Raw genomic sequence first — 21258 nt, 5'->3', positions numbered from 1 at the left:
TGTGCATAACAGTGCTATGCACTTCTGCTGGGATGGCACAACATTGCAAAGGAATGAATGGATAAAAGAATGTTCCTCTTCTTTGTTCATCTTTAAAGCACCACATGAGCATTTGTGTGTTTATTCATACCATTATCTCGAAGTTGTTATGTTGTGTCGTGTTTCAAGCTTCAGCGGGGGGAGGGTGGGATAGAAATTAACCAAATAAGAAGAAGAAATGGAAATTTATTTTAATGCAAAACTCTCTAAAAACAGAAGGAGGGGGGTTTCTTGGTGACATTACCAGGAGAGGCAGCAAATCAGTGCAATGCTCAGCCAGCTATGCCTTCATACATGAAGAATCCTTCCTGCCCCCTCACAGAGGTCAACCCTGGAGATAACTCTGCATTGATCACAGTGTGGGTACTTCCAGAGTGAATCTCTTGGCTGTTAAAGCATTACATGTGTCTTCACCCCTTTGTTCTTTCCAACAGCGAATTGAATCAGCAGGGCTTCGCCGAGGCCTCACCTACTTCGGCCGCAGCTTGGACGGGCAAATCGATTTGGACGGTGATGGTCTGGTAGACCTTGCCGTGGGCGCTCAGGGTGCTGCGGTGGTCTTGAGGTGAGTAGCAGAGAGATGCCGAGAACGGGCACAGCTTATAAACACAACCCTCACAACACCACCGACTGAGTAAAATACCCATTAAGGGCCAACGAGATGTTAAAAGGAATGCAGAGCTGTCCCCAATTATAGCAGCCCTGTCTCTTTTCCCACATATCTTGTGAAAGAAAATGTGGGACATGATGGCATCGCAGGCAGCTTATTCCCCCTGCTAGTAGGCTAGGGTTGTAGACACTCATGGCTTAGCCTTCCTGAGAACACATACAAAGGCACGAGGGTGCGGAGTCTGCAAGAGCAGGTGCCTCGAGAAGAACCAGAGTTTACTGTAAAACAGACAGCCCTGGAAAGAAGAGCAGAGAAGTACAAATAGGGACACACCCCATTAATTGACATGTGAAGTTATAGTTCCAAGCTATCCGTATTTATACCTTGCCAGTGAACCAGCAGATGTCAAAGAAGGTGACAGTTCAGGACATCTCTCTTTCTGTTTAGTGAGGATTCACTTAGCCTCACTCACTCAAGCCCTCTTCACATGTTACGGTCAGCCTGCATGTACGTGCACACATTTGTTTGCAAATGAAACCAGGGGTCAATACCTGTAGGGTTTAAATCAGAGCCAGCGTGGTGTAGTGGTTAAGAGCGGTGGACTCTAATCTGGTGAACCAGGTTGGTTTCCCCACACCTACACATAAAGCCTGCTGGGTGACCTTGGGCTGGTCACAGTTCTCTCTGAACTCTCTCAGCCCCACCTACCTCACAAGGTGTCTGTTGTGAGGAGAGGAACAGAAGGAGATTGTCAGCTGGCTTGAGACTCCTTAAAGGCAGAGAAAATTGGGGTACAAAAACAAAATCTTCTTCTTCTTCTCTACATGCTTTGAATGTAACTTGAGAATTACTCAATGTAAGTATTAAAAAACATCAAAGGTACACTGTACAAGGATTGTATGTGTGTTCACTGTAACTTGTGAACAAGACTTCCGTCACGTCTTGTGTGGGAGGTGTTAAGTTGGTTTTAATTATTATTTTCTTGTTGCCGAGGGGGTCAGGTCGAGGAGGATTGTACAGGTCAACTCTTCAATTTCGGCCAACCCTTCATCTATCAATGTGATCCAGAAGAACTGCCACAGAAACGGCAAGGAGTCTCTTTGTGTCACGGCTGACATCTGCTTCAGGGCATCTTCCCGTTCGCTGGGCCGAAGGGACAGCCAATTTAGTGAGTACCTCCAGGCCTGCTCTTGGGGCGGGGGGCGTTGCTAGGGGGAAATGGTGCCTTTCCTTGCTGGACGCTCCCTTAGCCCAAGGGTTCCCTGGGACGTACCCTGGTAACCCACCACCACCACACGGGACCTCCTGAGAACCTCTAAACCAGGGGTGTCGAACTCATTTGTTACGAGGGCTGGATATGACATAAATGTCACTTGGTCAGGCTGGGCCATGCCTCGCCGGTGTTCCTTTTCTATCTGTGTGCGAAGCAACTCTTTTTCATGTTCTCTGGCCTCCCTTGGTTGTCTCTCCTTTTTCTCCTCCCAAGTGTAGTAGTAGTAGTAGTAGTAGTTACATGTATTGCGGCATTGCGCCAATAAAGATTAAGAACATAACAGCAATGTTACCACAGGTACATTGATATTATTTAAAAGTTATGTCATATTAAATTGAAAGAGTATATATAATTAAAATAATTTACAGTTAGGTAAAAAATAAACATTTTGACACATATTTAAAAAAATCCCTCTCTCTTCTTCGTTTTCCGTAATTTCTTTGGATTTTATCGTAAAAGACTTTGACGAAGTTTATAGATTGCTGCACAGAATTCTCCTCCCAAGTGGAACTGAGGTATCTCCCCCCGGAGTGCTGGTCACATGACTTAAACTGCCTTCACCCACGTGCTTGGTCCTAGGTGTAAAATTTAACGTCTCCCTGGATGACAGGAAATTTGGGACGAGGGCTGTCTTTGATGACACTTCCCAAAAGCTGCTTCAGAAGAGAATTCGGGCCACTGTGGGCAGGACGCTGTGCTCGACAGTCCGTTTTCACATGATTGTGAGTATGGCGCACTTCACTTTGACTCTTTGGCCATTTTTGTATGGTCAATTTTGATGCTCGCTCAAAGCTCTTTTTTAAAATGCAATTTTAAAATGCCTTTTCAGGGTCCCGATGCAAAAGGAGAAGTTCTACTTCCCCCACTCGCCTGCTCCTTTGTTCCTGTTTGCAAAGCCATTAGCATATGCACAGCTAACGTGCCTCTGTTGTTTTGCATTGTTCCTTGAGGGGGATTCTTCTCGGCAAACACCAAAGGTCGCGTTTAATGGGCTCTTTAGTAATGCGAAGCAGGTATGCGCCAGCTTCGCAGTCACTTCCGGAATGACGGTTCAGCGTGCAAAATTTAAAAAAATATGCGGGGCAATTCATCCTGGAACGTGCTGCTAATCACCATGCAAAAATGGCCTTTGTGTGGTACACAGAGGTGCCAACTGGACAGAACTATATAAACACGGCCAGAATGTTCTTTTCCTGGCATGTTGCCAGAATGGGAGGATACAAAGCAAGCCAATGCATTTGCATAATGTCCACTTCTTATGCAATTGTAATAGGGTAGGAGCCCTGCATTTCAAAGGAGGATTCACCTCAGATTTTTACCTGATGTGTTTCCTTCCCTTCTATAGCCTGCCTCAGCCAGATAATGTTCTCTATGCGCTGACCGTTCCTGCTTCCCAGGGTATAGTTCCTAGTTTCTCTTATCTGCCCCAGTAAATCACTGTTCCTGTTTTGTCTCTTTTATTTATTATAAACACTTAGATACTTATAATATTGGGGAGGGTGGGTTTGGGGGGGGGGAGGGTCCTCAGCGGATTATTATGCCATAGAGTCTGCCCTCCAAAGCAGCCATTTTTTCCAGGGGAACTGATCTCGATTGCCTAGAGATCAAATGTAATAGTGGGAGATCTCCAGGTGGCACCTGGAGGTTGGCTACCCTAATTAGAAGAAGAGTTGGTTTTTATATGCCGACTTTCTCTGCTACTTTAGGGAGACCCAAACCAGCTTACAATCACCTTCCCTTCCCCTCCCCACAACAGACACCCTTTGAGGTAGGTGTGGCTGAGAGAGCTCTAAGAGATCTGTGACTAGCCCAAGGTCACCCAACTGGCTTCATGTGTAGGTGTGGGGAAACCAAATCTCGTTCACCAGATTAGCCTCTGCTGCTCATGTGGAGGAGTGAAGAATCAAACCTGGTTCTCCAGATCAGACTCCACCGCTCCAAACCACCACTCTTAACCACTATACTACACGGGTAGGTGGCACGCCTTCCCTATAAGGAAAGGAAGTTGGGGCTCTTTAGCTTAGAAAAAATATGACTGATGAAGGGACAACATGGTAGAGGTGGTGGCTAGAGATCTCCTGCTATTAGAAGAAGAAGAAGAGTTGGTTTTTATATGCTGACTTTCTCTACCACTTAAGGGAGACTCAAACCGGCTTACAATCACCTTCCCTTCCCCTCCCCACAACAGACATCCTGTGAGGTAGGTGGGGCTGAGAGAACTCTAACAGAGCTGTAACTTGCCCAAGGTCACCCAGCTGGCTTTGTGCGTAGGAGAGGGGAAACAAATCCAGTTCACCAGATTACCCTCCGCCGCTCATGTGGAGGAGTGGGGAATCAAACCCGGTTCTCCAGATCAGAGTCCACCGCTCCAAACCACTGCTCTTAACCACAACACCATGCTGGCTCTATTACAAGTCATCATGGGAACCCTGCCTTGCCTGTGGAAATCCTTGTGCCAGGATATAGACTGCTGGCATTGTTATATTTTCTACCCTTTTGGAGCAGCCTGCCTTGAAGCATGAGAGCTTGTTAAAACACATCAGGTGCTGGGTAACAGTCCTGGGTTTGTTTCTCCTTTGCAGGACACTTCGGATTACCTGAGGCCTGTTGCAGTCATGGTCAAGTTTGCACTGAACGATGCTGAACCCGGCCCCGTACTAGACGAGAAGTCGGTCACTACAGTTAAGAAACTGGTAAGTACGCATGTGTGCGAAGGGCCCCATCGATGGGTACATTGGAGGGATGCTGGAGTTGATTGATAAATCCTCTCCCACTGCCTTCATCATGCAATGGTTTGCATCCCATAGAAACACCCTATTGGCATAGTTAAATTGTGGAACTCCCTGCCCCAGGATGTGGTGATGGCTGCCAACTTGGAAGGCTTTAAGAGGGGACATGTTCATGAAGGATAGGGCTATCCATGGCTACTAGTCATAATGCACACCAATTCTCTCCAGTATCAGAGGAGCATGCCTATTATGTTAGGTGCTGTGGAACACAGGTAGGATAATGCTGCTGCAGTCGTCTTGCTTGTGGGCTTCCTAAAGGCTCCTGGTTGGCCACTGTGTGAACAGACTGCTGGACTTGATGGGCCTTGGTCTGATCTATCATGGCTTTTCTTATGTTCTTATGTTTCTCTTCAGATTCCCTTCTTCAAGGATTGTGGAGAGGACAATGAGTGCATAACAGATCTGGTGTTGCAAGCCCAGATGGACATCGCTGGATCCAGGTAGGAATTAGATCCAGCACATACACACACACACCCTGCAACAGGGGAGGGATCAGAAAATCCAAGACAAGAACCATGAAGAAACTGAGGAATCTTGGTCAGAAAATCTGTGTTGGGGTCTTAGAATCCTTGACTAGGTCAAGACTCTTGGACTAGGATTCTTAAGGAGGTCTGGCTCATGTCCCCTAAGGGTATATACAGAGCTATACAATTTAACTGTTTTGTTTAGACATCGGCCATTTATGCAGGGTCAATTTTGATGCTTGCTCAAAGCTCTTTTTTAAAATGCGACCTTTAAAATGACTATTCATGGTCCCGATGCAAAAGGAGAAATTCCACCCCCCCACACTCGCCTGCTCCTTTGTTCATGTTTGCATAGCCATTGCATAGCCCATCTGTGATTTTTGCATGCTTCCTTGAGGGGCAGAACAAAGACAAAAGGTCGCTTTAAAGGGGCTCTTAAGAAATGCGAAGTAGGTATGCGCCGGCTTCGCAGTCACTTCCTAAATGACGATTCAGCGTGAAAAACTCAAAAAAATATGCAGGGCACTTCAGCCTGGAACGCGCTGCTAATTACCAAGCATAAATGGCTATCCTGTCTTGTCTCCCAGATCAAGATCAAGGCAAAGAAACAAATTTTAAAATTTAAAGGCAAAGTTGGCTGTGCACAGAGTTGATTGGCTTTGAGCTGGTGACATCACTAACCTATTATCCCATCCCTCCCCAGTCCCTGAAGCAGTTTTTCCAACAATTGATTTCTGCTTTATTTGTTTTCTTTTTCTTGTTTATGGAGAGCAGGTTGAATGTCTAATTGAATAAATGGTGGTAGGATCAGAGCCAATATATATCATAGCGGAGGCTCTTGCACTTTTGTGGTGGAAAGTGCCATCAAGTCACAGCTGACTTACAGCGACCCCATAGGGTTTTCAAGGCAAGAGATGTTCTGAGGTGGTTTGCCATTGCCTGCCTCCGCGTGGGCTGAGAGAGTTCTGAAATAACTGTGACTGGCCCAAGGTCACCCAGTGGGCTTCATGCAGAGGAGTGGGGAATCGAACCCAGTTCTCCAGATTAGAGTCCGCTGCTCTTAATCACTACACCACAGTGGCTATTTTAATGGTAGCTAAGTTCTCCAGCCTGGTATCTGTTACGCAGCTCTACAACATTTATGCAGCCTGACTGAAACACTGGAAGTCATGACAGGCTACTGAACCAGTCATTCAGCTGCCAGGCCAATATGTCTGTCATATCTGTTGTGAAGATGGTAGTGGGCAGGCGAGCTGTTGTGGGACATCAAAACCACCGCAAACTCCAAGTTTGTATGTAAGTAGGCATACTTGCATATATGCCCCTTATGTAGAGTATGAGTGCCTGGGCCAGGAGTTTAGGTTGGGACGCATCCAGGAGTGTAACCTCTTCCTTCAAGCCAGAATGTCATCCCCTTCTCTCCCGGTTCCAGGCAGAAGCCTCACGTGATTCGCAAAGGAAAGCGGAAGGTCTTGGTGGACGTCCTTTTGGAAAACAAGAAGGAGAATGCCTACAACGCCAGCCTCAGGCTCTGGTTTTCCAAAAACCTCCACTTCTCCAGCCTGGTGCTTAAGGTACAGTGGCCCTATTCCTGGCTGGTATTTCACGTGGTTAAGAACAGAGGGATGAAAGGAAAACAAAGACGTTACCGGGCCAGTGACGGGGTGCCTATTAGCAGTGCTAATGATAGGAAAGAAGCTTATGCTGGAAGAAATGTTTGAGTGGGAAATCCGAAAGAGAAAGAAAATGAGGGCTACACCAAGCAACCTCCCAGTAGGTGTGTGCATATCGATAAACCCGAACCGAACATAAACCCGAAAATAGCCATTTCAGTAAATTTCCAGTTCAGGTTTACCGAATGCACGAACCTGGGGAGAAAGCTGAAGCCAAATAGGCAATTCCAGGAAAAGCTGAATAATTATTTGGCTTTTTTTGGGTCCGTGTGTGTGTGTGTTGTTTTTCAATGTAGAGCCCCCAAATTCACAGCGTAGCTTGAAGGGACTGTTCTTGCACAAACCCCAAAGTTTGGTGAAGACTGGGTCAGGGGATCCAATTTTATGGGGTTCGGAAGGGGTTCCCCCCTCCTCCATTGACAACCATTGCAAAGTTTGGGGCTCTACCTCCAAAAATGCCCCCCCCCCCGGAGAATTTTAAATGTACTGACCTTTTCAGACTGGTTGTCAGTAATGGCTGCCGTCTGCCTCCTTCCTCCCTCATGGCGATTGCAAGGTTGCTGTTCATTATGGGAAATTGAGTTCTTAAGGAAGGAATGAAGGTGCCATTACAAGTGTGGGAAAACTCAATTTTTAAATTTTTTTGCTGTGTTCGTTTAAATACAAATATTTATGTATTCAATGCAGCAAATTGGAAGCGCCATCTTAAAAAGAGGGATTGCCTCCTTTGTGCAAAGGGGGGTGGGGGTGGAGGGAAACTTACCAGCAGTAAACTTAGGCCAAGGCCTCCGGCGCCTGCAATGCGGTGACATGATCGCACCCCCATGGTCATCGGCGACACAATGAAGTCACTTCCGGTGCACGCCAGAAAAAGGTTTGTCAGCTCCGGGTTGGGAAATACTGCTGCTCGGGGCTGTGCAGTTTTAGTAAATTTTGTTTTTGTAAGAAGGCCTACTGTTTAACTCACCACCTTGTATTGGTTTTTCGTATAGGATACATGTTGCTTTTAGATTTTCGTATGTATATTTTCGTTTGTTATTGTTTAGCCCTGTTTGAATCTCCCTTTGGGGCAAAGCAGGACATATATTGCCCAAGTAAGTATAGTGCTAAGCAGAGTAACACGCTTCTAGGCGCAATGACTTCAATAGACTTAGAAAGGACTCATGCTGCTTAGGACTGCCCTGTCAATGGTCGTCGTTCTCCATGAAGGTCTGAATGGCACCAGGCAATCAGGTTCCTCAGCTGCTCACATGGAAGGCTTATCATGTCCGCTCCATTCTGTCTTTTCCTCCGCAGGGCGAGAACCCGGTGAAGCTGGAATGCACCGCCCCGTCTGCCCAAACCCGCTCGTGCAGCGTCGGCTACCCCGTCTTCAGATCCTTAGCAAAGGTGAGAGGCCTGGCCTTCAGGGTCCTCTGGCCATGAGAGAGCCAGCATGGTGTGGTGGTTAAGAGCAGGGGACTCTAATCTGGAGAAGTGGGTTTTGATTCCCCACTCCTCCACATACAGCCTGCTGGGTGGCCTTGGGCCAGTTACAGTTCTCTCCGAACTCTCTCAGCCCCACCTACCTCACAAGGTATCTGTTGTGGGGAGGGGGAGGGAAGATGATTGTAAGCCAGTTTGAGACTCCTTAAAAGGTAGAGAAAAGTGGGATTTAAAAACCAACTCTTGTTTTTCTTCATGAAGTCCCTTTTCAGCTAAAATGTTTTGTAGGCTATTACAGGAATCTACATCCTGTGACTTAGTAAAGATCCAAATATGTCTGTTTTTTTTTTTTTTAAGCAAAATCTTTCAGTTAAAGTATATTGTAGGGAAGGCAGCATGGTATAGCCCAATCTCGTCCGATTGCAGAAGATAAGCAGGGTCAGTTCTGGTTAGTATTTGGATGGGAGACCATCAAAGCAGTCTTGGGTTGCTACGCAGAGGAAGGCAATGGCAAACCACCTCTGTTTGTCTCTTGCCTTGAAAACCCCATAAGGGATTGCCACAAGTCAGCTATGACTTGACGGCACACACGCACGCACATTGGAGGGGTAGGTGAGGTGCTAAAATAACCAGTCTATGAAGGGAACCACAGACAAAGATTTTTATGGGGCAAAAGGACTTCTTCTTTGACCTCGTTGGCCTAGGCTAGCCTGATCTCATCAGATCTCAGAAACTAAGCAGGGTTGGTCCTGTCTAGTACTTGGGTGGGAGGCTACCAAGGAATATCAGGGTCGCTATGCTGAGGAAGGCACTGGCAAACCACCGCTGTTCATCTCTTGCCTTGAAAACCCTACTGGGTTGCCAGAAGTCAGCTGTGACTTGAGGGCACTTTACACACAAAGGGCTCCTTAGAGATGCTTTACTGAAAGGGAAATGATGGCGATTAAAAGATGCCAGTAATCCAAGTGCAAACCATGTGCAGCTTTATGCCAGGGTATACGAAAATAATCACACAGAATGCTCCTGTGTACACGTATTACTACTTGTGAAATCTTATGTGTGCCACTTCCCAAGAAAGGATTTGCAACAACCAGTGGTTGGGCTGCAGAAACCCCCACACACACACACTGTCAAGTCACAGCTGACTTATGGTGACCCCCCTACCCCTGGGGTTTTCAAGCAAAAGATGTTCCAAAGTGGTTTGCCATTGCTTGCCTCTATGTAACAATTGTGGTATTCCTTGGGGGTCTCCCATCCAAATATTAACCAGGGCCAACCCTGCTTAGCTTCCAAGATCTGACGAGATCAGGCTAGCCTGGCCATCCAGGTCAGGGATAATCAAATTGTCAATGATCAAGTAATGTTTTGTATTTTCAGTTATGTAGATGGTGACGTTTCTACCGGCTCTTTGTTGATTGTTTGCTTTGGAATTCCACATAGTTTGCTCACCCCTGGTGTAGAAGCAAGACACCGAAAGGGAAACTTAAAAGAGGCTTCTATAATTGCCCATGCTATGAAGAGAGAAGAATTTCCCACCCTCTCTCGTAATGCTACTATACAGGGTCACCCAAGGCCACTGATTGTCAGGATATCTGAGACGGGACTCTGCCACAAGATTTGGCAGCAGCCACTAGCTTGCATTGCGTTAAAAATTCACCAAATTAACCAGATTTCTATCTTTCCCTGATAGCAATGACAGAGGAATAGAGCCTCCATGTTCAGAGGTAGACTGCCAGCTGCTGGGGGCAAAGAGCGGAAGGGGGCATCACTGTTGTGCCCTGCTTATATCTTTAGGCATTGCCCTTCCCCATAGCAGCCTCTTCTGTTCTCTTCCAGGTGGCCTTTCTCCTTGAGTTTGAATTCAGCTGCTCTTCCCTTCTGAGCCGAGCACATGTGAAGCTCACTGCCAGCAGGTGAGAATTGGGATGGGGAAGGGTGGCGGGATGATTGAGCAAACGTAGGTGGACGTGGCAGACCCAGAAGGACATCTATGGAGGCCCTCGTCAGACTATTAAGGGCCAAACTAAATGTTACAGTTTTTAAGGAGTTGTTCTCTGTGGCCATTAGGGTTGCCAGGTGGAGATTTTGGGGGCCGAGTCTGAGAAGGGCAGTTTTGGGGATGGAGTCTGAGGAGGGCGGGGTTTGGAGAGGGGAGGGACTTCAGCCTGAAGAGGAGAAGACTGAGAGGGGATATGATAACCATCTTCAAGTACCTGAAGGGCTGTCATATAGAGGAGGGGGCTGAGTTGTTTTCTGTTGGTCGGACCACAACCAACGGGTTGAAATTAAATCAAAAGAGTTTCCGTCTAGACATTAGGAAGGATTTTCTAACAGAGCGGTTCCTCAGTGGAACAGGCTTCCTTGGGAGGTGATAAGCTCTCCTTCCCTGGAAGTTTTTAAGAAGAGGTTAAATGGCCATCTGTCAGCAATGCTGATTCTGTGACCTTAAGGAGATCATGAGAGGGAGAGCATCTTGGCCATCTTCTGGGCATGGAGTAGGGGTTACTGGGGGCGTGTGGGGGGGAGGTAGTTGTGAAATTCCTGCATTGTGCAGGGAGTTGGACTAGATGACCCTGGTGGTCCCTTCCAACTCTATGATTCTATGATTCTATTCAGTGCCATAGAGTCCAATTGCCAAGGGACCGCTGGATAGTATGGATGTCTTGGCAGACATCTGTATCTATTTGCTGTTCCCATTTGATTAAAGATGTAGTAATCATGTGTGTTAAAAATGTGAGTTTTAATACAAAAGGGAAGGGGTGGTAGGACTGTCCTCTTGTTTTAATGGAAGAGTTCATCTCCTGCACTGCATGCTTATAAGATTTTTAATTATTATTAAACTGCTCTCTGTGACTATTTGCACAGACCTTTTTTTTTCTTCCGAAGAGTTTGTGGCCACTAAAAACACTAGGTTGCTAGCCAGCGTGGTGTAGCAGTTAAGAGTGGCGGACTTTAATCTGGAGAACCGGGTTTGATTCCCTATTCCTCCATATGAAGCCTGCTGGGTGACCTTGGGCAAGTCACAGTTCTCTCAAAACTCTCTCATCCAACACGGAGGCAGGCAATGGCAAACCACCTCCGAACGTCTCTTGACTTGAAAACCCTATGGGGTAGCCTTAAGTCAGCTGTGACTTTTCTAACAGAGCAGTTCCTCAGTGGAACAGGCTTCCTCGGGAGGTGGTAAGCTCTCCTTCCCTGGAGGTTTTAAAGAAGAGGCTGGATGGCCGTCTGTCAGCAATGCTGATTCTGTGACCTTAAGCAGATGGTGAGAAGGAGGGCATCTTGGCCATCTTCTGGACATGGAGTAGGGGTCACTGGGGGTGCGTGGGGGAGGTAGTTGTGAATTTCCTGCATTGCGCAGGGGGTTGGGCTAGATGACCCTGGTGGTCCCTTCCAACTCGATGATTTTATGACTTGACAGCACTTTCCGCTGCCACCAGTACAAGTCTAGCCTGCGTGTTGGTAAATCTGACCCTGGGACCTGGAGAGAAATCCCACATCCTTCCACCAGGGGGAGCTGCTTCTCTGCTCTATTACTTTCTTTCCCCAAAGAACTCTTTTGCAGCAGCGTTTGCATGCATAGAGTGAGAAAGTGGGCAGCCAACAGCCCATTAATCTGGAATAAGGATGCAGTGGTGGGGTTGGTGCAATATCATCCAGTAGGGTTGTTAAATCCAGTTTGAGAAAGCCCTGGAGATTTGGGGGCTGTGCTTGGAGAGGGCAGGGAGCTCAGTGGTCATGTGATGCTATAGAGCAGGGGTCCCCACCTTTTTGAGCCTGGGGACACCTTTGGAATTCAAACAAAGAGTGGTGGGCACAACCACAGAACGGCTGCCCCAGGAGGCGGAGCCAGCCACAAAATGTCAGGGAATGAGTTTGTTCATAAATAGTTTGTGCATAGTAGCTCTTCAACATTTCAGGCAGAAAGTCGGATTAACATTATATATTTAAAAGTGAATATATTGTTTAAAAATATTTTCTTGCATGCACACAGCTTGCATGCAGTCATGTCATGATTATCCTTGTGTTGTAGTGGCTGCCTGCTGCTGAAGTAATTTTTAAAAATCTGCACAGCCAATCAGAAGCCTTTCTGAACAAAAGTCCCACCCACTTTCTAGAAACTTGGTGGGCACCAGGAAATGTGTTAGTGGGCTCCATGGCACCCATGGGCACCATGTTGAGGACCCCTGCCATATAGTCTGTCCCCCAAAGGTGCCATTTTCTCCCAGGAAACTGATCTCTTTAGTCCAGGGGTCGGCAAACTCATTAGTCAAAAGAGCCAAGTATCAACAGTTCAACGATTGAGATTTCTTTTGAGAGCCAAATTTCTTAAACTATATAGGTAGGTACACTGTTTATTAACTTAATAAACTTTAATTAAGTTTATTAATTAATTAATTAATTAATTTAATTAATTAAGTCTTAATTAAACTATAGGTACACTGAATAAAACTTGATATCATACTTAATAGTGATCTTATTTATTGATAAAAATTAAATTGTAAGTCCCTGCCATTTCTCCCTCCCCGTCCGGAGTCCTCATCTGGAGGCCTGGTCTACCGCCATAAAAGCCTATTGGTAGACTTGGCCTCCGGCTAAGTCCCATTGGGAGGTCAGGTGTACCCATTGGCTTTCTTAGCAGTAGACCTGGTCTCCGGAGGACCATAGAAGCCAATTGGTAGACCTGGCCTCTGAAGGGGGACTTTTTCCCCTCCTCGGAGTCCAGGTCTACCGCCAAGAAAGCCAGTGGGTTGACATGGCCTCCCAATGGGACTCAGCCAGAGGCCAGGTCTACCAAAGGAAGCCCGCCCCGCCCAACAGCTGATGGGGGGGCAGGAACCGCCGAGCCGCCCGCCCAACAATCGCGCGGCTAGAGGGGAGGCTTTAGCCTCCCAACCATTGAGGGCAAGGGAAAGGGGGACCTGGCCATTCTCCATGGCGGGGGTGGGGGAGAGACAGCGAGCCCACTCGCCTGCTCTCTCGCTCTCTCAGGCGCGCTGGCTCCGCAGCCCGGCTGCCAGCGCGAGCGGGCGTGAGAGCAGGGGCTCCGAACCAAGTTTGGAGAGCCGCACTCAACGGGCCAAAGAGCCGCATGTGGCTCGGGAGCCGCAGTTTGCAGACCCCTGCTCTAGTCTGAAGATCGGTTGTAATTCTGGGAGAGCTCCAGGTAGGGTTGCCAGGTCCCTCGTTGCCACCGGTGGGAGGTTTTTGGGGTGGAGCCTGAGAAGGGCAGGGTTTGGAGAGGGGAGGGACTTCAATGCCATAGATGCCATTTTCTCCAGGGAAACTGATCTCTATCGGCTGGAGATCAGTTGTAATAGCGGGAGATCTCCTGCTACTACCTGGGGTTTATGCAAACAAAACAGCACCGATGGCCAAACAGCAAACTTATCAAAATGAATTCTATTACTACTATTTTACAACTATTACATACAATACGTAAACACAAAATTTCCACATACATGCACAATGTTCTGTCCACTCTTAAGATTTCTGCAAAGTCCAATCACTAATATATTACAATACACAAATGTCCAATCCACCGCAACAAAAGGATGCCGGTATTTCCTTTTTTCTTGGGTTCTCCCTTCATCAGTCGCACTTGGAAGAACTGGACCCACTCTTGAAAAGGCTAGACTTGAACAAGAAGCTCATCATTTTTTCATTCAACAGATCCTTGTTATATCGTGCACTTTACAATCCTTAACACATTCATGGAGATGTCCATAACTGTCTTCCCAAGTCTGGCTGCATTAAACATTTTGATAAGTTTGCTGTTTGGCCATCGGTGCTGTTTTGTTTGCACTACCTGGGGGTTGGCAACCCTAACTCCAGGCCTTACCTGCAGGTTGTGAAGCCTAAACAGGTGTATGGTATAAATTTGCATTAACTCACATTCCTGCTTGTTTTTTTTTTTTTACTCTCTTACCTCTTCCTTTCTTGCCCCACCCCTCCCCATTACTCCTCTGCCCCTTCAACCTTTTATATAATCTCCATGCATAATGTTGTTTTCAGGAAACAAAAATCTGGATGTTTTAGAATAATAGAATCATCGAGTTGGAAGGGACGACCAGGGTCATCTAGTCCAACCCCCTGCGCAATGCAGGAATTTCTCAACTACCTCCCCACAACACCCTCAGTGACCCCTACTCCATGCCCAGAAGATGGCCAAGATGCCCTCCCTCTCATGATCTGCCTAAGGTCATGGAATCAGCATTGCTGAAGGATGGCCATCTAGCCTCTTCTTAAAAACCTCCAGGGAAGGAGAGCTTACCACCTCCCAAGGAAGCCTGTTCCACTGAGGAACCACTCTAAGAGATTTAGAAATCTAGAGGTGTAAAGGAAATCTACACATCTATGCTACAACTCAACACAGAATCAAATTTACTTGTGTACAGCATTTGGTGATGGATTGTGGCCCTAATCGTATTACTTTTTTTTTTTTTTTTTTACAATAAATGTGTTCCCATCCCAATAAGAACATGCAATTGAAAAAATGTGTGTGGGGGGAAAACCACCCTTCTTTTCCTCTCCCACAGCGACAGCCGGGAACTGAACGAGACCCTTACAGACAACACTGTGCAGCCCATTGTTTATGTCCGTTATGAGCCTGACCTTTTCCTGTCCAGGTGAGCTCCTCTTTGGGATGATATGCTCAGGACCTCGGCCTGACATGTTGTAGCCACGGAAATGGGCACGATGAGTTGGCTTCCCACAGGCTGTGGGGGATACCCAGAAAAAAGAGGGAGAGAAATGGTCCTAAAGGGTGCTAAAATCTAACCGGGTTTGATTCCCCACTCCTCCACATGAGTGAAGACTCTAATCTGGTGAACTAGATTTGTTTCCCCACCCTTACACGCAAAGCCAGCTGGGCTGGTCACAGTTCTCTGAACCCTCTCAGCCCCACCTACCTCACAAGGTGCCTGCTGTGGGGATGGGAAGGGAAGGTGATTGTAAGCTGCTTTGAGACTCCTTAAAGGTAGGGAAAAGCGGGGTATAAAAACCAACTCTTCTTCTTCTAATGTAAACATCATCCAATAGCTAATTAGGCTTTTTTTCTCCCCCTTAGTGAATCCACGCTGAATCGGTATGAAGTGCACCCGGTGGGGACCTTTCCAAGCGGCATGTTCCCAGAGTTCAAGACGACCATCAAGGTAATGCGATGGGAGGCAAGGGAAGAGCTTGTCCCTACACCTTTTATAGCTGCATGATGTTACCCAACGTGTATTTTAACCTTTAGGCCTACTTCTCAGAGGAGGTAAAAACACCACTTTGGGCTGTAGTAATACAGGCTGCAGGTAGAAGCCTATGTATGATTAAATCTTCCTCTGTACAAAAAAAATAATCCCCTGCATCTAGAATGCTAGTACGTCTGGAAGGGTTCTTCTAGTCCTGGGGTCCCCAGCCTTTTTGAGCCTCATTTGGGATTCTGACACGGCATGGTGGGCGCAGCAACAGAATGACTGCCACAAAATGGCTGCTGCAGGAGGCGGAGCCAGTCATAAAATGATTGCCACAGCTTAACTTCAGTAATTCAGTGCCAATCCTTGTGCCGGGGTGGCAGCTGCTGCCCAAGCAACATTGCCAAAAATCTGCACAGCCAGTCAAAAATCTCCAATAGTCAACCATGCGTTGGGGATCCCTGTTCTAGCTCAATGTTAGTTTTTTAACTGCAGGGGAATTTTTAAATTTAATAAGGAGGAGCATTCAGTCAAGTACATTCTAAAGTGGCACCTCTTAGACTCTGTTGTACCATGAGGCCTAAGAACTATGTGATAGACGATCAGTAGTTGTTGCAACTGTTAACAACACAGATTACGAAATGGGAACGTTCTTAATGCTTTGTGATGTTCCTGATCTTTGATACTTGAAAGGATGTTTGGGTTGACTACTTGCTTGAAGTGTGGTGATGATCTTTGGGTAGCATTTGGTCTTTATTTTTTAAATCGCTGCATGCCCTTCTCCTGTTTTTTTTTTTTTTAAATTAACAGTTGCACGATGGGGGAGAATGTGAACCTGTTCCTTTCCAAGGAGATAAATTTTGAAAATGTTGATTTCTTTGTATTTTTAATCAGATTCAATAATCAAAATGTTGAATTGTCCAAAATTGCAGACTCCAGTATGTTAAAAAAATCAAGATTCTGTCCAGTTTTTTGTTTCAGCCCCCCTCTCCTCCTGGGGTTTTTTGCCCCATCGCTGATGCCTGCTTTACGACACACAGACCTTGCTTGTTGCAGGTGCAAAACCTTGGCTGCTACATCGTGGGGAACCTCTCCCTCGTCATGGATCTGCCCACCACAGCCTATCAGAACAGCGAGTTCCTTTCGGTCACCCGCATCATTGGGGACAATGTGAGTGCCCTTCACTAAAGCCGCACCATTCAACAACACCTCCTTTCTTGCAGAGATTGAATCAATTTGTATGAGTTAAACCCTGAATTTTGATTTTTAAAGCACTCAGTCAGCTGAGAACATTTGAGTGCCCACTGTGGAAAAATCCAGTTAATACTCCCCATCCCACCAATTAACATTAAACTTGATTCAGTAGGGGTTTTGGGGGGAAGGAGAAACCCTGAAAAGAAATTTAAGCTTTCCCCACCTTTTTGCCTTCCTATGATGATAATGACCTGACCTGGCTAGCCCAGGCTGGCCTGATCTTGTCAGATCTCGGAAGCTAAGCAGGGTCGGTACTTGGATAGGAGACCACCAAGGGAGACCCTGCAGAGGAAGGCAATGGCAAAGCACCTCAGCTTCTCACTTGCCTTGAAAGCCCCTTGCTGGGGTCGCCAAGTTGGTTGTGACTTGACGGCATATACGTACGTATTCACCATGACCCCAAGAAACCTTTCTCTGTTGATTTATCCCCATCACCAAATGTGTAAAGTTAGGAGTTTTTGCTCTAAGGTGTGCAGTTTTACACTTGCACTGAACCTCATTGATCGCATTGTCACCCAGTTTGGAGAGATCCTCTTGGAGCTCAGCAGAACCCACTTCAGTTTCCACCATCTTGAATAATTTGGGGCCAACTGCAAACTTGGCCATTCTGTTACTTGAGCCTCAACACTGTAAACAGCACTTGTTCTAACGCAGATCTCTGGGGAACTCTGATGGATGCTTCCATCCCTTGTGAAACCAGCCTACTTACTCCCCCCTTTTATTTACTGGCATTTAGCCCATTTCTAGTCCACAATGGGACCTGTCCTCTTATCTCATGACTTCCAGATTTACTTGGGCTGGCAGGGACTCGATCAATACATTGTTGTTGTTTTTTTAATTCCAAGGTGTCCTGCATCTTTCAAAATTTGACTGAGACAACACAAAGAACAGGTGTTGGTGTGATTCCCATTCATCCAGAAGAACTTATGCATGTTGAGAAGTTGGTAAGTCCAGGTCTAGTAAGTCTTACCAGACCAGGTCTAGTAAGTCTGGCCGGGATGGCCAGATGACTTCCAGAACTTGAGCTGTCCCTTGTTTCCTTCCCCTTCCACTTCTCTGAGATCTAGTTTTCACCGATAATAGATGAGGCAGTGAACTTTCTAGCGGGCCCATCTTGGGCTACAGACAACGTTTACCCGCAAGGAAAGCACACCTGATGGAATGTTTTTCCATGCCAAATAAACAGAAACCCCACATATGCATGGGAAAAAAATGCCTTTTAGAGTAAAACCCTTTTTCCTGCTACTTTTGTTTTCTAATTGGCTTCCCAAGTGACTCCCGGGAATCTCTAGTATCAGAGGAGCAGGCCTATTATATTAGGTGCTGTGGAATGGTGCTGCTGCAGTCCTCTCATTTGTGGGCTTCCTAGAGACACTTGGTTGGCCACTGTGTGAACAGACTGCTGGACTTGATGGGCCTTGGTCTGATCCAGCAGGGCCTTTCTTATGTTCTTATTAAAATCCAATACTATTGTCAATCAACTAATTAAAAAATCAGTACTAAATATTCACTGGAGGGAGATTCTTAGCTGTAGCTTGATCCAGCCCTCCCTCTGAAAAAATAAATTATCATACAGCAGTCAGTTTCAACATACTAGAAAAAGCACATGACTGGAGCACAACAAAAACACCAATGAAATTATTATATTACTGTGAATATAAACTCCTGCAATTATTGCCTTTGATAACCAAATATAAATCAGTGCTATGACTCATTCAACCATGTCCTCCCATTCTGTCTGTTTCCTCTCATGCCAAAATTAAACAAACCATTGCCATCGTTCCAAGAACTTGATTTGGAAACGCCTTTCCCTTCCAACCTGACATTCTCCATGTAAAGGTATTCTTGCCATTTATTAAAGGAGTCACTGATAGGATGGAGAAACTTTTGAAAAAACATAACCTACAAACAGTGTTTAAACCCACCAAGAAAATACAACAAATGCTACGATCAGCAAAAGACAAAAGAGACCCCCTCACCTCTGCAGGAGTATATCGTATACCTTGCAGCTGTGGAGAAGTTTACATCGGGACCACAAAACGCAGCATACAAACAAGGATAAAAGAACATGAAAGATACTGCAGACTTGGCCAACCTGAGAAATCAGCAGTGGCTGAACATGGACTGACACAAACAGGACACAGGGTCTTATTCCAAGACACTGAAAGACTGGACAATTCTACCAACTATTTTGTCAGATTGCACAGAGAAGCCATTGAAATTCATAAACATCAGCACAACTTTAACAGAAAAGAGGAGAGTTTAAGAATGAATAAGGCTTGGCTTCCTGCCCTGAAAAACCTCCAGACAAAGACAACATTCAACAATAGCCATACAGATTAGTTTTGGATTACACACATTAACAGATCACTTCAGGATACAATGGTTCCATATTAACATATCATACCCTCATTAGCACATTATCTTGATACTTACAGGACAATACTTTTGCAGGACAATACTCAGCTCAAACCCAACCCCTTTCTGACTATATATTACTCTTCCTACACCCTTGACACTGAGAGACACTGTCCTTCAGTGTTACTACTCTGAAGATGCCTGCCACAGTTGCTGGCGAAACGTCAGGAAAGAAAATTCCAAGACCACGGTTACACAGCCCGGATAACCTACAAGAACCAATGAACTCTGACCGTGAAAGCCTTCGACAATATTCTCCATGTAGCTCATCTTTTATGTGGGGGAGCATTCAATACATTTATCTATCTATTTAGATATTTATAACCCACTTTTCTCCCCAAGTGGGAATCTAAAGTGGCTTGCCACACCATTTTCTCCTTCTGTGGGGATTCAAACCTGGGTCTCCCAGATCGTAGCATGCCTACTATATTAGGTGCTGTGGAACACAGGCAGGATAATGCTGCTGCAGTCATCTTGTTTGTGGGCTTCCTAAAGGCACCTGGTTGGCCACTGTGTGAACAGACTGCTGGACTTGATGGGCCTTGATCTGATCCAGCAGGCCTTTTATTACGTTCTTATCTACAATAAGAGAGAGTTGAGATAAAGGTTTACCTCCTCATCTGCTACTTCTAAGAACTGGGCCCCAATGTTTGCTTTCCCCACTACCCAACCACTTCTTGTCAGTTCTAACCAAAACATTGCAAATTGCTCTCTCCAGTCAATGGGAGCCAGACTTAATTTTGTGCTTCCTTATGGACTATATTCAGGACGATATTTATGCTGCAGTTCCATGGGTGGGATGCAGTTCTGCGCATAAAATTCAGCGCGCGCAGGATCTCATCTTTCAAACTTTTTTTAAATCAGCAAGTTTCTAGTCCTTATGGACAAGAAGAGTTGCCTAAAAGCTTGTGGGTAGTTCCAGAGATTCAAAGAATAAAGTTTTCAGTGGTTAGTAATAGACTTTTCTGAACACAGACTCTGGGCTTCTTAGCTGCCTAATTACAGAGGAGACGGAGAAGAGAATGTGGGGTTTGGGGTACAAAAAGTTTCTTGAACTCTGACCTTTATTTGATGTTGGGTGGACTTTGCTGCTGTCTGAGAGATTAAAAATAAAGCCAAGGCCAATGGTGCAAAATACAGAACAACTGAACTTACACTCTTCTTTGAAAAACCACTGCAGGACTAACAGACTAACACATTCTCCTAAAGAAGCATGGGGCATTTTATCTAATTTATAATATTTTGACCTATTTTGCACCATTGGCCTTGACCTTATTTTTTATCTCCTGTGACGGGTGCGGCCCTTTTATTTCTCCTTGCTGTTTGAATGGCACATTGCCGAGAGTAATTTCTCTTTTCCATGGCAGAACTGCACCAATACCGGGTGCCAAACGGTGAAGTGTGAGCTGTCCCACATCGAGAGGGGATCGGAAGTCTCCGTCCACCTGCTGAGAGCTGTCCACAATGAGTTTTTTAGGAAGGTGAGTCCACGCTTGGCACTCTTGCCTGGAAGTGCATCTTCAGTATAAGGCAGCTTCATGTGTTCATGTATTCAGTACTTTGGGTAAAAGCCTTGTAATTAGTAAGTAGTACAGAGGCTTTCTGGGTGGGAGTCTGGGCAGAGATGCTACAAAGGCTAGTGAGGCCTGGCCAAGTGAGCCAGCAGGAACAAGAACATAGTGCTGGGTGGTTTTGTGACCATGTTTTAGGAAGCTGCATGGAGAGGATCAGACCTTCACCAACATCTCATGTACAGCGCTTCTTACAGGGAATGCTCCTTGGGGGTTTAAGAGCCCTGACCCCTCTCCTTTCTTCCATTTTTTTCTCTTGGGGACAAAGGCTAAGTTTAAGACCGTGAAGGTTGTGAGCATGTTCACCCTGACCACTCAAGAAGAGGACGGCATCCTCCTCCTGCCCAAGGCAGCCCATCGGAGGGAGGTAAGACGACTGGGAGGACAAAATAGATACCTTGCACTGGCTCATAAAGTGACTTACGTGATGGGGGGGAGGCAAAATGTGTATGGAAATTAATGGAGACCCACATCAGTGGAGCACGCTGGGTGACCTTTGGCCAGTCTCCCAGCATAGCCTCATTCACATGAGTATTGTACTTGCTGAAGTGGAGGAGTAAC

General features: G+C 46.1%; 1 protein-coding gene across 1 annotated transcript in view; it reads left to right on the top strand.

The window, feature by feature from the left end:
• The window catches only part of ITGA10 (integrin subunit alpha 10), a 50176-nt gene that overhangs the window by 27475 nt on the left and 1443 nt on the right, over positions 1-21258 (top strand). Inside the window, exons 14-27 of the mRNA XM_056852607.1 lie at positions 474-604; positions 1651-1817; positions 2502-2644; positions 4505-4615; positions 5066-5151; positions 6608-6749; positions 8145-8237; positions 10110-10186; positions 14813-14902; positions 15343-15427; positions 16511-16624; positions 17554-17652; positions 20494-20607; positions 20966-21064. Of these exons, the coding sequence (XP_056708585.1) occupies positions 474-604; positions 1651-1817; positions 2502-2644; positions 4505-4615; positions 5066-5151; positions 6608-6749; positions 8145-8237; positions 10110-10186; positions 14813-14902; positions 15343-15427; positions 16511-16624; positions 17554-17652; positions 20494-20607; positions 20966-21064 (1551 nt within the window). The remainder of the gene's footprint in view (positions 1-473; positions 605-1650; positions 1818-2501; positions 2645-4504; positions 4616-5065; positions 5152-6607; positions 6750-8144; positions 8238-10109; positions 10187-14812; positions 14903-15342; positions 15428-16510; positions 16625-17553; positions 17653-20493; positions 20608-20965; positions 21065-21258) is intronic.

Source organism: Euleptes europaea, chromosome 7 (genome assembly GCF_029931775.1).
Source record: "Euleptes europaea isolate rEulEur1 chromosome 7, rEulEur1.hap1, whole genome shotgun sequence".
Classification (NCBI taxonomy): domain Eukaryota; kingdom Metazoa; phylum Chordata; class Lepidosauria; order Squamata; family Sphaerodactylidae; genus Euleptes; species Euleptes europaea.
Note: the sequence above shows the minus strand (reverse complement) of the source record. Positions and strands in the feature narration are given on the sequence as shown.